The sequence below is a fragment of the Octopus bimaculoides genome, chromosome 13 (genome assembly GCF_046866305.1).
Source record: "Octopus bimaculoides isolate indiv1 chromosome 13, ASM4686630v1, whole genome shotgun sequence".
NCBI classification, from domain to species: domain Eukaryota; kingdom Metazoa; phylum Mollusca; class Cephalopoda; order Octopoda; family Octopodidae; genus Octopus; species Octopus bimaculoides.
In genome coordinates, this window is record NC_142940.1 from 60123474 (window position 1) to 60138960 (window position 15487).

Here is a 15487-nt window from a genome sequence, read left to right on the forward strand (position 1 = left end):
AAATATTTTTCATGTTAATTGAAAGAATACAGGAAAGAAATGAACAAATTTATCCAACAACTTAATAGTATGATGAAATACTGTATTTTATTTGTTTCTTTTTATTATTATTTAGGGTCACAATTGTTTATCAATGCAAAGAGTTAAGAGATTTTTTTAGTCTCCCACCTCTCAGAACGAAGTTCTTTCTCTCATGTAAACTTACAGACGTGAATAGCCAAATTATCAGATGGAGAGAAAGATTTACCACAGATATTACAGTAATATGATTTTTCCCCATGTGAAAACATTTGTGCTTAGCTAATAGCTTAATGTAGGAGAATGATTTTCCACAGATATATCATGGATATGGCTTTTCTCCTGTATGAATACGTTTGTGAACAGTTACAGTAGCACTTTGGGAAAAAGATTTACCACAGATATCACAATGATATGGCTTTTCTCTAGTATGAACACGTTTGTGAACAGTTACAGCAGTATGTTGAGAGAATGCTTTACCACAGATATCACAATGATATGGTTTTTCTCCTGTATGAATGCGTAGATGGCTTACCAAGGAATTACGTATAGTAAACGATTTACCACAGATATCACAATGATATGGTTTTTCTCCAGTATGAATACGTTTGTGATCAGTCAATGAATGATTTGTGGACAATGCTTTACCACAGATATCACAATGATATAGTTTTTCTCCAGTATGAATACGTTTGTGATCAGTCAAGGTCTTACTTTGAGAGAATGATTTACCACAGACATCACAATGATATGGTTTTTCACCAGTATGAATATTTTTATGTCTTCTTAAATCGTTACTACGAATAAACGCTTTATTACAGATATCACAATGATATGGTTTTTCTCCGGTGTGAATACGTTTGTGACCAGTTAAGGAAATATTGTGTAAGAATGCTTTACCACAGATATCACAATTAAATCGTTTTTCTTGAGTATGAATGCGTTTGTGTCCAGCTAAGTTAGTACTTCGAGAAAATGATTTACCACAGATATCACAATGAAATGGTTTTTCTCCAGTGTGAGTACGTTTATGTCCAGTCAAGGCACTATTTTGAAGGAATGATCTACCACAGATATCACATTGATAAGGTTTTTCTCCTGTATGAACATATTTGTGAGCAGTTAACTCATCATTTCGAGAGAATGATTTGTCACAGATATTACAGTGATATGGCTTTTCTCCTGTATGAATACGCTTGTGTTTAATTAGCTGATTGCTTTGATTGAATGATTTACTACAGAAATCGCACTTAAATGGTTTTTCTCCAGTATGAATGCGTTTGTGATCGGTCAGGTTAGTACTATTGGGAAATGACTTACTACACATATCACACTGGTAAGGTTTCTCTCCTGTGTGAATACGTTTGTGTATAGTTAAAACATCATTACGAGTGAAGGATCTGCCACAGATATCACACTGATATGGTTTCTCTCCTGTATGAACACGAACATGAATTGTTAAGTCACTATTTCGATAGAAAGATTTACCACAGATACTACAGTGATATGGTTTCTCCCCTGTATGAAGACGTATATGAATAGTTAGATAATATTTTGAAGCAAACGACTTTTTACAGATATCACATTCATATGAAGATTTTGCTAATTTTTTCGCCATCTCTTGTTTAACTCATTAAACAATAACTTTTCTTCTCACACGATGATATGTATGTCTCTTGCTCTACTTACAATGCAAAACGATATTGTATTCATTGCAGACAGTGAATTATACAAGTGTTGCTAATAATCTCACACAGAAGAAACCTTTCACCATAATTCACAAGATTTAGATAAACAGTCATATTTGTTCTGCATAACATTGTCCTTCAGTCATGAAAGAATGGTAAATATTGATGACACTTCAGATATAAAAAAAATTCTTTTATGCAAGCTTCAGTAAGGACCCTGAAATAGCAAAGAAAAACAGTATAAGATACAGAGGATAATTAAACTGTATAAATTTATTTCGTTTCTTTAATGACAAATTACATGTATTTGCTCAACTCATGGCAGTCCAACTGTTCTTTGTCGGTTGCACTAAAGCTATCATCAGTAGCACACCATTCTTCATTTCCTCTTCCCATGGTATCAAAATATCCTCCTCTATCCGAGAACCCCTCTCTTTTCAAGGTGAGTTTGTCTTTGCAAAAGTACTCCACTGTCCATTGTCTGCTGTCAAACCAGCCCTTCTCTTCAATCTCTTTGAAGGCAACCTGTTGCACCTACCAGCCTCCTTCCTCTGCTCCATATTCACAACACTGCCAACCAATCATGTCCCTTTCCATGTCAATACTGTCCAGTATCTCATGGAATGCAATCACTTGTAGCTTCATCAATGCTCCTTGTACTTACAGCTCAATTTCACTGAGACCCCTGCATTTAACCTCCCTACCATCCACTCCACTGAGGTTACTTTTCCCACTCCAGCTCTCAACCATTTTTATGGTTACCAGGTTTGTTGTTGCAACCCATATTGACCAGGGCTTGCACCCATCAGCAACAAAAGGTGTGCCTCTAATAGGGTGTTGGGGGAGTTACAAGCACAGCAGTTCCCTTTTTCTATTTCCCTGTCTGCAATAGCGTGCCATTTGGCAGGTGCTGGTCATGTCCATAAGACATCACTTCAAGTTTCAGTTCCTAACAGTCTGACCACGTGCAGACCCTGACACCTAAAGCATTGTCTCTTAAAAGTCCATCTCACTATTTGCCACCTGCCTCTTCATCCTACTGGTGTCTGCTGTCACCACTGCTGCAATACCACATGCATTGTTCTGTGTCAACACTTACACTTTATCTTCTTAGTCACCCTGGCAGCTGCAGCAACCTCACTGAGATACGATCAGGGAATTCAGTCACAGAAGCCAGCTTCACAGGTAAACCCAGATAGCCCACTTAATCTCCTGATTATTGAGTATATTGATTTATACCAGTACAAATATGAAGAAAATTGACTTATAGTTTGTCAGAATATCTGAAAAAAGAACAGAAAAAAAAATTTCACAGAAGACCAATGGAGTCCAGTTGGACCCCAATCACCATATTTTATGCTATAACATCCATATGACTGGAAATTTTTAACTCAAAATTTGTATGTGTATACATAAACTATTGACAATAAAAATCAGATTTAATTATAATTTTCTTCTTGGGTAACTTCCTTCTTTTGAAAGTATGAAACCGGTTCAGGAAAATACACACTTCAAAATAATGAAAAGAGTAACTGTGACAGAACAGTTACGGTTAATATTCGAAAATAGAAAAAAAAACAGGAGAAAAATGACAAAAATGAGGTGGTACAGGTTGACATTCAAAAATCTAGCAACCTCCGGACCTGAGGAGTGCCGGATTTTGTATGGTTATATATCGTATGTTTCACAAATGGTTCGCACAGACATGCAGCTAAGTTTTTTTAGCATTTCCATTTTCTCTGCGATCGACAACGCACGATGTTTACATTTTACGCCACCTCTTTTCTCTGCTGAATCCAATAATGGGACTATACAGCAACAAATAAATGATAAAACGAGAAGGAATGGGCGTCAAAACATAAACGGCGCCCCCAGAAAACAATTGTGTACCAACAAGGTAGATTTGAAAATGCGATCCAAAATTCATGTCGGAAATCTGAAGGAATTGGATTTTCGAATGTCAACTATACAAACGTTCAGAAAATGGGCACTTAAAGAAAAAGGAAATTAAAAGAATTGAAATCTGAGATAGCAACAGAAGAGATCGCAAATGAATAAAACAAAATCGGATTCAGAGTGAAAAATGACATCAATAAACCGAAATTGAAGACTTCACTTAATTTTAAAATTTCAAAATCTGTGGCAGCAACAGAAGAGATCTGCGAGCCGAAAGCAGCAAAAATAAGAATGCCCTAACCTGGGAAGAAGACATGTAGCTTCGCGCACACTACACCAGCCACTGGCCAGAAATTGGCATCCCTTTGAAATTCCCTCCACGCGTCCGATCAACGTTCAAAGTCTTCTTCAGGAGAGAGGAGAGAGAGAGAGAGAGACGACTCAAAGACAGCAGTTCTTCGACTGAGATGATTTCCCTTCTCTTCCGGTCATGACGTCACTTTTTTTTCGTCCGCTCCAGCCTGAGATCTCTCTCTCTCTCTCTTTCTCTGCTCTTTAACAGAATTTCTATTCAGATCAGGAAGAGCCGGAAAATATACCTCTTACCATTCTCACGGTACGGTAACGATGCTACAAGCCTGCATCCTGTCTGGAAACATTCCAATTAAGTTATAATAATAAATATGTAAACATTTAAATGGGTGGAGATGGAGTATATGTAATCTGGGTATACCCCGCCTCCGTAAAAAAAATTAATAAATAAGGGGGGGAAAGGTTCAGATTACATATAGTCCATCTCTACCTTTAAATGAATACATTTCTATTTAATAAGCAACTTTCATGAAATTTCATATTGGTTTTTTTTCGATACTATTCAAGAAGATCGGTCCTGGTGCGCGCATTCGCGTACTTGCGCAGCCGCGCTAGCTAGTCGTGACTAATCGATCCTACAGCGACTATCTAGCGCGAATGCGCAAAACATGCATGAGGATTTTTTTCTAAACAAAGTAAATAATTATTTTAAAACAAAGTAAATAATACTTTGTGTAAAAAAATTATTTACTTTGTTTAGAAAAGAATCCTCATTGGATCGACTAGTTACGACTAGCTAGGGCGGATGCGCGGGTACGCGCACCGGGAGCACTCATCTTGAATAGTACCCGTTTTTCTAGTAATAATCAAGTATTTATAAACCTGTTTTTGAATTGAATTTACTCTCGCATTGTTTAGTCTGTTTTATTAATGCGAGTTTATGCACCTAAAAGCGAATAATCATCGTGATTAAAAACTGTTTAGCAATGCAGAATTTTATAAGATGCCGAAAATAAAAGGGGAAAAAAACGAAATTCCATTTTATTACCGATAGCTATCCCAAAAGTTCCCCACTCCCCATTTTTTTTTTTTTCTTTTCTAGAATTACTGTGTTTGAGACAAAGGAAATTACGATTCTGATAGAAATTTTGGCGGACTATCGTAGAATGTAGGGAAAAAATGCCCCTTTTTCTTTACCACGAAGAAATAAGAGTTATTCCGAAACCCTAACCCTAACCACTATAAATACACATTTCTATTATCTTTATATTCTCTTTGATAAATTCGACTGACATGAGAGAAAATTCTTTGCCGGAAACGGTTATGGTAGTTGCCAGACGGAAGTAACAATATCTAGACAAATATTATTATAATAAATATAGAAGGAAGTATTATAAGACAACAGCGTAGTAGAAGAGGTTAGGAAGGTAGAGGAGGAGGATGAAATATTATGAATAAATAAATTAAGAGTAGTTAAAAGAGATGTATTCGTTTTCGCTGCCAGCATCAATTCAGCACGAATTGATTTTATATTCAGTGTAATGGTACACTTTTAATGGCTAATGAATGACGTGGAAATAATTTTCGCTATAAATCAATGAATAAAGAGTTAAAAGCAATTAAGAAAAAGACAAGATAGGATGAAATGTTTCTGAGAAATTTTTTAAAAGAAATCTCAAAAATCGCCTAACAAAGAATTACTTAAAGTTTAATTAACTTCAAAAAAATCCTCAAAGAAAATATTTCTAGATCAATTTACAAAATCTCAAAAAATACTAAGTTTCAGTTGGCCTTAAATCATGCACCAGAGGAGGATGTGGGTTTGTACTTGCAAGAGAAGAGTGTTATACTCTAAAGAAAATTATGCAAAATCCACTAGTAGATTCACATGGATGAGCTCATTCAATCAATTCTCATTTGAATTAAATATGTCATCCAGAACACAAATGGCTTTTGTGGTTGGATTTCCCCTCTTTGAAGAATGGAAACTATTTCTGTGAAGTTCTTTCAGTAATAGTGTCTTTTCAGTACACACCACAAATGTCTTGAATGGCTCAGGCAGCTTTGGAGTCTTAATTGAATGCAAATAAAAGTAGAAATTAAAAACACTCATTTTTTTTTTCTAATTGGCATTTCATCATCATATAATGGAATGCCAATTAGGATGATGGAACTGGCATTCCATCATCATCTGAAAAGAGATAAATTTTGTTCAAACTTGGGAAATAATAAATGAAAATTGTACAGGAAGAAAAGAGCTACATATAAACAAGAAAACATTATGATAAAAATATTTTTCATGTTAATTGAAAGAATACAGGAAAGAAATGAACAAATTTATCCAGCAACTTAATAGTATGATGAAATACTGTACTTTGTTTCTTTTTATTATTTTTAGTCTCTCACCTATCACAGTCACAAATATCAGAATGAAGTTCTTTCTCTCATGTAAGCTTACAGATGTGAACAGCTAAATCACCAGGTTGAGAGAAGGATTTAGCACAGATATTGCAGTAATATAGTTTTTCCCCCATATGAATACATTTGTGCTTAGTTAATAGCTTACTGTAGGAGAATGATTTTCCACAGATCTCACAATGATATGGTTTTTCTCCAGTATGAATACGCTTGTGAACAGTTACAGCAGTACTTTGGGAGAAGGATTTACCACAGATATCACAAAATGGATTTTCTCCAGTATGAATGCGCTTGTGCTCAGCTAAGGAATTACTTCGCGAGAATGATTTACCACACACATCACAATGAAATGGTTTGTCTCCGGTATGAATGCGTTTGTGATCAGTCAAGGAATTACTTCGAGAAAATGATTTACCACAGATATCACAATTATATGGCTTCTCTCCTGTATGAATACGTTTATGTACAGTTACAGCAGTACTTTGAGAGAATGATTTACCACAGATGTCACAATGATATGGTTTTTCTCCAGTATGAATACGTTTATGACCACTCAAGGAATTATTTCTAGAGAATGATTTACCACAGATATCACACTGATATGGTGTTTCTCCAGTATGAATACGTTTGTGATAAGTTAAAGCATTACTCTGTGTGAACGATTTACCACAGATATCACAATGATATGGTTTTTCTCCAGAATGAATGTTTTTATGTCCCTTTAAATCTTTACTTCGAATGAATGATTTACCACAGATATCACAGCGATATGGTCTTTCTCTGGTATGAATAAGTTTGTGTATTGTCACAGCAGTACTCTGTGAGAATGCTTTCCCACAAACATCACAATGAAATCGTTTTTCTCCAGTATGAATACGCTTGTGTCCAGTCAAGGCACTATTTTGAAGGAATGATTTACCACAGATATCACATTGATATGGTTTTTCTCCTGTATGAACGTGTTTGTGAGCAGTTAACTCATCGTTTCGAGAGAATGATTTGTCACAGACATCACAGTGATAAGGTTTTTCTCCTGTATGAATACGTTTGTGTTTAATTAGCTGATTGCTTTGATTGAATGATTTACCACAGAAATCACAATGATATGGCTTTTCTCCAGTATGAATGCGTTTATGATCAGTTAAGTTAGTACTTCTGGAGAATGATTTACTGCACATATCACATTGATATGGTTTCTCTCCTGTGTGAATACGTTTGTGTGTAGTTAAAATATCTTTACGGGTGAATGATTGACCACAGATATCACATTGATATGGTTTCTCTCCTGTATGAACACGTTTATGAATAGTTAACTCACCACTTCGATAGAAAGTTTTGCTACAGACACCACAGTGATATGGTCTCTCTCCTGTATGAATACGTATGTGAGAAGTTAGATTACCTTTTGAAGCTAAAGACTTTTTACATATACTGCACTCATACGAAGCTTTGTCTAAGGTTTTTGCCATCTCTTCAGGAAAAAAATATCAATCTTTTAACTTATATAATAACTTTTCTTTTCTCACCACAAGATATGAATATTTATTTTGTTTTCCTTCCTATGATTTATTTCTAACAAAAATTCTTTGTGCTATATATCTGCTAACTGTGATCTATACTGCAAAGTCCTTTATAAATTAATCTATTTACAATGCAAATTATTATGTACTCATTCCAGACAGAAGTAGGTGTCTTGTAGTAAATGAGAGACTTGGCGATGTCGGTCAGCAAGGGACAGGTAGGGGAGAGAATGTTGCAAATAATCTCACCCAGAAGAAACCTTTCACCATAATTCACAAGACTTATATAAACATGGTTATATTTGTTCTGCATAACATCGTCCTTGAGTCTTGAAAAGATAGTAAATATTGATGATGTTTCTGATATGAAAACACTTTTTTTTTTATATGCCAGCTTCAGTAAGGATCCTGAAATAATAAGAAAAGCAGTATAAGATAAAAAGGATAATTTATTTCGTTTCTGTAATGATAAATTGCAGAAGTGAACCTTGACCAGAACTATATAACAAGTGCTTCAGAATATGGAATATTATGATATGACGAAATATAGGAAAGAAGAAAAATATATCCATTAAAAGAGTGGAAGTTACTCAAAGGGTGCGATTGAGGGGAGGGGCTACGATATTTTACAACATATTGGGGGGGGGGGGAATTAGCAAAAGCGGTTCATCCGATCTTTGGTTTTAGGTACTAAAAATGCAACAAAGTAACTTCGAGAAGCTTATGAATAAAATAATGATCAGATTGCAAAACTTCTATAAACACGTTACAAATTGGTTGTATTGTAAACAGTCTTAATTAGCAATATATATAATAAATAGATCAATAAATAATCCGACCTCAAAAACAACAGCAATAATAATATAAACAACACTTGTGTTTATAGTCCCGAGAAGATGACAAGCAAAACCGACTACGACGGAGTTCGAACTCAGAACATAAAGAGCAAAAAAGAAAACACCGCTAAGCGTCAATTCCTGTCGAGAAACATTTTTAGAAATTTATTAAAAATGCATTTGTAAACATTTAACCGAAAAACATTAAATTAATATACTTCTAGTTAATTACAGTTAATTAGTAACTTCCAAGCATTTTTACATTCGTTTCGCTTAATCAGAAAACCAATCCTATTTTTACATTTTCTCTCATATGGCTTAGTTTCAGTTTTACCCCTATGAATTTATAGGACTAAAACCTGAAGATCGTCGCGAATTGCAACTATTTAGCATTGCAGGATTGTACAAAATGTTGAAAATAGAAGTAAAGAAAAATTCCATTTTATTAATGACGACTATTCCGAAAGTCCTCGCCTCCCCATTTTTTTTTTCTTTTCTAGAATTACTTTTCATACAAAGGAAATCACGATTCTGAGAGAAATTTTAGCGTACTGTCGTAGTATACCAAAATTCTTTACCGTTTTCCTTCTCCATGAGGAAATAACAATTATTCCGAAACTATTTTATATCCACTACCGATACTCACTTCTTTTATCTTTGTATTTTCTTTGAGAAATTCTTTTAACATGAGAGAAAGTTCTTCGCCGGAAATTCTTATGGTAGATGCTGGGCGGAAGTATAAAAATCTTGGAAAACATTATCATAAATCTAAAAGGAAATATGTATACACTTAGAGATTCGTAATTACACGTAGTTTCGTAGTTATTATGTTAACAATTAGTATTATTTAGCCAGGTCTACTCAGTTATGGCTTTTCTGGGAAGAAACAACTACGTAGGAGCAATGGAACCTCTACGTACTTGTACGATCTGCTAGAAATAGCAGTCAAATTTCCCCCAGATTATACCGTTCAGTCTTGAGATTTGTATTCCTGGATTTACAATAAGAGAAGAAATGGGTATAGGGTTATTCTAGTGAAATTCAACAAGGACCTAAAGATCAATTCTTTTAACTCAGGCAATGAAGAAAAAACGCCAACCAAAATTTGCGAAAATCCACATCTTGGTGTCTATTTTAAAAGAAATTTTAAGTTTAGGCAGCGATTATTTAATAGCAACAGTTGGTGATCATTCTATCTTCTCTAATCTTACAGTAAGGTTTGAAATCTTAGCAGAACACATGAATTCACTTAGTGAAATGCTTGTTTTCTTGTGCAATAGTGGGACTAAAAATGGGATAGTGAAAAATTAGGTGTTTTTTTTCCAATTTTTCAACAAGAATAACTTCTTATCACTAAGTTGAAACTATATAGATCTATATATATATATCCTGAAAATACACCCGATAGTGAGTTTAGAAATGTAAAATACCAATTTTCATCTCCAGAAAATGGCTGAAAACAGAAATTCCCATTTTGGGGGTGGTTTAGAGCCACAGATATCAATGTGCAAACCTGAAAATCCTTCCACATTAATCTCTTGTCTATACAATAACAAAGTGATTAGCAAATGGAGCTTCATACTTTATCATCATCATCATTTTCTAACATCTGCCTTCCATGCTAGCATGGGTGGGATGGTTTCACAAGAGCTGGCCAAGTAGAAGCCTGCACCAGACTTCTGTGACTGTTTTGGCAGGATTTTTACAGCTGGATGCCTTTCCTAACACCAACCACTCAGCAGAGTGGACTTAGTGGGCTTTTTATGTGGTACAAGCACAGGCGAGGTCAGTTTTGGCAAGGTTTTTACAGCTGGATGCCTTTTCAAATGCCAACCACTTTACAGTGTGGACTGGGTGCTTTTAAGTGGCACCTGCTCTGACAGGGTCACCAAGTAACTTGCAAGACAAAAAAATAATAACTTTCAAGAGGGGAGGGGCATTCTAGGAGGTGATTTTTGTGTCGCATGATGAAAGGTTATAGTGAGACAGAAACAAGTGTCTTGCTGTAGAGGAAGTACAAGGTTACCCGGCCGGATAGAGAGAAAGGTGGGTGGGGGGTATGAAGAATGAAGACAGAACCAGGTGTGATTATACCTTTATAGATTCTAATCGATGCTACAACGTTATTGACTAAGCCCTTCTCCAAAAATATTTCAGAACTCTGTTCAAATTAGAAATATTTACAAGAACACCATTAATTCTCCAGCACCTGTGGTTCCAACGCTATTCTAGATCACTGATTTTCCCATACCAGTGATAGTCCCTATGGTCAAGACACTTCTAATGAAACATTAAATTTATATAACTAATGAAATACAGGTGTCTGTACAACAGTGTAAATTAGCGTAGACAATCAGGTGTCTCGAACCATCAGAGTCCGAAAAGCCAGTATTTATCAGCCCTAGGTTAGCCCGACATAGCGGACATTTGATAAAATATATTCCAACCAAGACAATTCAGTTTTTTTTGTAGGATTATATCCTGCTATACATAATCAACTATAACTCCTCTATGACAAGACGGGACGGTGTAATTTGAGGGAAATTAAGACCACAATTTATTGGAAGTTGTGTAAGCACGTTGACCGTTTCATTATTCCTTCATTGTTGTTTAGCCCAAGAACACATCCTGGCCATACTGCATTAAAATATTATTTATTTATTACTTTTTATCTGTTATACAGCGCTTGCCAAAATCAGCTGAATGATTACGAAACTTTGGTTAACAATAAATCTCTAAATTTGTCCATCTTTATGTTTATAAATATCTTTCTTAATTTTTGTTTCTTCCGTTAAGCAATCCTCTGCAACTATTTCCGGCGAAGTTTTTCCTCTCATGTTAATCGACTTTATCAATGATATATAAAAGAAAAAGAAGTAAGTATTTATAGTGTTTAAATTTCCATTTTCTTTTATATTTTTCTTCCACTGGTACATCTCGTGCCTCTAGAACTACAGTGGGTACAATGGACAAAATTCCTACTCACCCTTTCTATACATACCAAGCACGACCATTCCCTTAATGTGAGCAATCTTTCCTATTTGCTAATACTTTAACCTTTGATAAATTCACTTCGACGTCTCTCGATTCAGGGCTTTGTTTCCATGCTGCCAATTTCTTTTCCAATTCTAGTATAGATTCAGATATAAAAAGTCTGTGATTTGTCCATACCAAACTCTGCCAGATATTTTAAGCATGTCAATATGTATTATTATTTTGTAACGATTAAAACCTTTATTACTTGAAAGATTTCCTCGTAGTCATCTCCATTCTTTCAGAAACTAGCCCTACATAGTTTCTAAACCTTAGCTTAAATCGTTAGTAATTTTGTGAGTACACATTTTTTAATCCAATCTTCCGTCCGGAACATCAACAATTTGTCCATTTCGTGGACACTCCTTGTTGCCCCTTTAATTACTGGTCGGTCATAGCTACTAGTGACCATAAATGACGGACAATCTGTATATGTTTATGTACGATATCAAATATATATATTTATTTATGAACTATAATATAAATACACGTAGACAACTAAAAGGTTTTTTTTTTCAGGAAGAGCTTACAGCTATACGTTTTTCGTGCCAGTGACATGTAAAAGACACCCAGTACATTATGTAAAGTAGTTGGTGTTAGGAAGGGCACTTAGCTGTAGAAACCAAGCCAAAAGAGACAACCGGAGCCTAGTGTAGCTCTCTGGTTTACTAACTCTGGTCAAACCTAATCCATGCCAACTCAATATGTATTCTCTACTCTGATATGTATACATGTAAAAATGTAGTGATGTGCAGAACTTCAGTTGTTTAGATAAATGTTTACTTCTACAATTTAAAGAAATGAAATAAAATTTCTGCTGTAGAATCTCTACTATGTCAGTCTTCTCCATCTCATACAGTTTCTCTTATCTTTTCAGGGTGCTAGCTCTTGCTGACATTAAAAGTTATTCACATCATCGGTACTTATCTTTTTGAGACAATGGAAAATGTTATACAGAACGAATGTAACCAGGTTTATGTAAACCTGGTGAATTAAGGTGAAATGTATCCCCTGGATGAGATTATTAGCAACATTTGTGTATGTCGCTGTCTAGAATGAGTAGGAGATAATTTTATGTTTTAAGTGGACTTAAATATATTTATAAAGGACTTTGCTGCATTGATCACAGTTGATGGACACAGCAGAGGGAATATTTGTGAGAAATAAATTATAAAAACAGAAAATAAGAAACATTCATATATTGTAGAGAGAAGAAAAATGATGATGAAATGAGTTAAAAGATGGATTTTTTTTTTAATCCTTAAGAGATGGCAAAAAATTTAGGAAAGTCTTTATATGTATGTGATATCTGTAACAAGTCATTCACTAAACAGTATCATCTTACTACTCATATACGTATTCATACAGGAGAGAGACCTTATCACTGTGATATCTGTGGGAAATCATTCAGTCAAAGTGGTGAGTTAACTATTCACAAACGTCTTCATACAGGAGAGAAGCCATATCATTGTGATATCTGTGGTCAGTCGTTCATTCGTAAAGATATTTTAACTACACACAGACGTATTCATACAGGAGAGAAACCTTATCACTGTGATATGTGCAGTAAGTCATTTGCTAAAAGTACTAACTTAACTGATCACAAACGCATTCATACTGGAGAAAAACCATATCATTGTGATTTCTGTGGTAGATCATTCAATCAAAATAATCAGCTAATTAAGCACAAACGTATTCATACTGGAGAAAAGCCCTATCACTGTGACATCTGTAACAAATCATTCTCTCGAAATGATGAGTTAACTGCACACAAACACATGCATACGGGAGAGAAACCATATCAGTGTGATAGCTGTGGTAAATCATTCCCCCGAAATGGTCAGTTAACTGCACACAAACGCATTCATACTGGAGAAAAACGATTTCCTTGTGATATCTGTGGTAAAGCTTTCAATCAAAGTAATGTTTTAAAGGGACACAAACGAACTCATTCTGGGAAAAAAGCATTGATAACACTTGATATAAGTGGTAAGTCCTTTTCTCAATAATAGGTCAACTAAGCACAAAAGTAGTGGCATCAAGAAAACTATATCACTAATAGTTGTTTAAACCATTCTCTTAGTAGACTTAACTCTTCACATCTGTATTGCATGAAAGAAACCAACTCAGTGATGTTTGTGGTATTTCTCTCATATACATGTATGTTCATACCAAAGCATGACAACCAAACAATTCTTCCTAGTATAAGAATAAGCCTGAAAGTCTTGTGGGGCTGGTTGATGACATTAACCCCAGTGTTCAACTGGTACTTATTTTATCAACCTTGAAAGGATGAGAAGCAAAGTCACTCTTGGTGAAGTTTGAACTCAGAACATGGACAAAGTGACAACTAAGTAATAATGAATTAATGAACCAAAATATTTCATATTATAATCATATATAGGGTGCGGTGAATATATTGTTGGCTAAATTACACAAAACGAACGTAACACTGACATCTCATTTTAACATACCAAAATTATACAAAAATATCTTGATATACTAAAGAGTAAATTTATTCAATAAAGTCGCCTTTAGCTTCAGCCATGACCTCCAGATGACTTTGGAATCTCCTGCAACTCTTCTGGATAGTCTCCTTGTTTAAGTTGGCGAATGCTGCCATAATCCTTGCCTTCAGTTCATCTTTGGTGTTACAAGGAGTTTTGTTGGTCTCTCACTCAACTGTGCATCATAAATAATCAAGAGGGTTGCAGTCTTAGAGCCTTGACTGGGTTTTCTTCTTGTGTAGCGTAGTGTGGAGTCCTGTTGCCAGACATAAGGTTTTTCAGCACCTACCCTCTTGACCCAGAGCAGCACTACCTCCTCCAAGCACTTGATGTAAGCCTCCATGTTGAGTCTGAGGCCATGTGGGAAGACGAATGGAGGCATAATGTCATCATCACTAGTGATCACTCCAAGTACCATCATGTTGACTGGATGTGATTTTATCATTCTCAGTACATGTCTTCAGATTGACACCCAAACACTCTGAACTGTTATTATTGGAGCTTCTGAAATTTCTAGCAGAATGAATTGCATCATGGCACTATTTTTCTCACAGGCTGTGCCCAACTGACCCTACTATACTGTATAATTGACAAAAGCAAACAATGTGTGAAATTAAAAATATAAAATGGTGACAATTTACCCATTCCACCCTGTACATCTTGATGGTAAATTCATATTTTATGTGTGTTATGTATATTCTTGTTTTTTATATATAATATTTATTTCATTAAGGAACTAGTTCTGTTAGTAACATTTATAGTTTTTTTGCCTGGCATGGACTTTGTGACTTTATGGTGAAACTTAATTTTCATTCTTGTCACTGTGGTCTTTACATAAAAGCAAAAATTGGTGGAGCAATTTTTTTTTATTATCGTTGTCCATGTTTTTATGTTGATTGTTAATGCTGGAATGTATTGGAGCACATTTTCTCAAACATTTTGTCATTTCAACTGTAAATCTCAAATTCCAGGGTTCGGACTGCACCAATCTTTGTGAATATTCATAACAATTTGAAATCTAAATAAAGTTGGTTTTCTCTTATATTCTTCTTCTCTTATTTTATATTTGGAACATCTAATCAAGTCTCTGCTATAAATTCTGCACATAACTTGCTAACTGGATCAATGTATGATGAAAGCTGCACATTTTCTAAACTGATTTTCACCGATTCTTTACTTTAAAGCTATTTAATTTATTGACACTATTTGATAGAAGATATGATCTGATGTGAATGAGATGTAAATAATAGGATGATATT

At 34.9% G+C, this 15487-nt stretch overlaps 3 protein-coding genes across 7 annotated transcripts; 1 reads left to right on the forward strand and 2 right to left on the reverse strand.

Moving 5' to 3' along the window:
• Positions 1-65: 65 nt before the first annotated feature.
• Positions 66-1636, reverse strand: LOC106867224 (uncharacterized). Its single transcript, XM_014912034.3, has one exon. It carries the CDS (start codon positions 1634-1636, stop codon positions 341-343), a length of 1296 nt encoding a protein of 431 aa, XP_014767520.1. The 3' UTR covers positions 66-340.
• LOC106867223 (uncharacterized) lies at positions 66-9419 on the reverse strand. Its single transcript, XM_014912033.3, has 3 exons — positions 9335-9419; positions 6289-8260; positions 66-1923 (listed from the first exon to the last, which is right to left on the reverse strand). Exon 2 carries the CDS (start codon positions 7799-7801, stop codon positions 6359-6361), a length of 1443 nt encoding a protein of 480 aa, XP_014767519.2. The 5' UTR covers positions 7802-8260; positions 9335-9419; the 3' UTR covers positions 66-1923; positions 6289-6358.
• On the forward strand, positions 8991-15270 carry LOC106867227 (uncharacterized). Of its 5 annotated transcripts, none has more exons than XM_089361904.1 (3): positions 8991-9112; positions 11485-11564; positions 12599-15270. In XM_089361904.1, the coding sequence occupies exon 3, from the start codon at positions 12990-12992 to the stop codon at positions 13728-13730; it is 741 nt and encodes a 246-aa protein (XP_089218030.1). In that variant the 5' UTR covers positions 8991-9112; positions 11485-11564; positions 12599-12989; the 3' UTR covers positions 13731-15270. The 5 variants fall into 5 exon arrangements, with proteins under 5 accessions (XP_089218030.1, XP_089218029.1, XP_089218027.1 ...); XM_089361903.1 differs by lacking the exon at positions 8991-9112 and adding an exon at positions 9509-9867; XM_089361901.1 differs by lacking the exon at positions 8991-9112 and adding an exon at positions 9874-11259.
• The last annotated feature ends 217 nt before the right edge of the window (positions 15271-15487 follow it).

Coding starts and splice junctions, on each gene's coding strand:
- LOC106867224 (XM_014912034.3), bottom strand. CDS start 1,636: ATGGCGAAAAAATTAGCAAAATCTTCATATGAATGTGATATCTGTAAA.
- LOC106867223 (XM_014912033.3), bottom strand. CDS start 7,801: ATGGCAAAAACCTTAGACAAAGCTTCGTATGAGTGCAGTATATGTAAA.
- LOC106867227 (XM_089361904.1), top strand. CDS start 12,990: ATGGCAAAAAATTTAGGAAAGTCTTTATATGTATGTGATATCTGTAAC.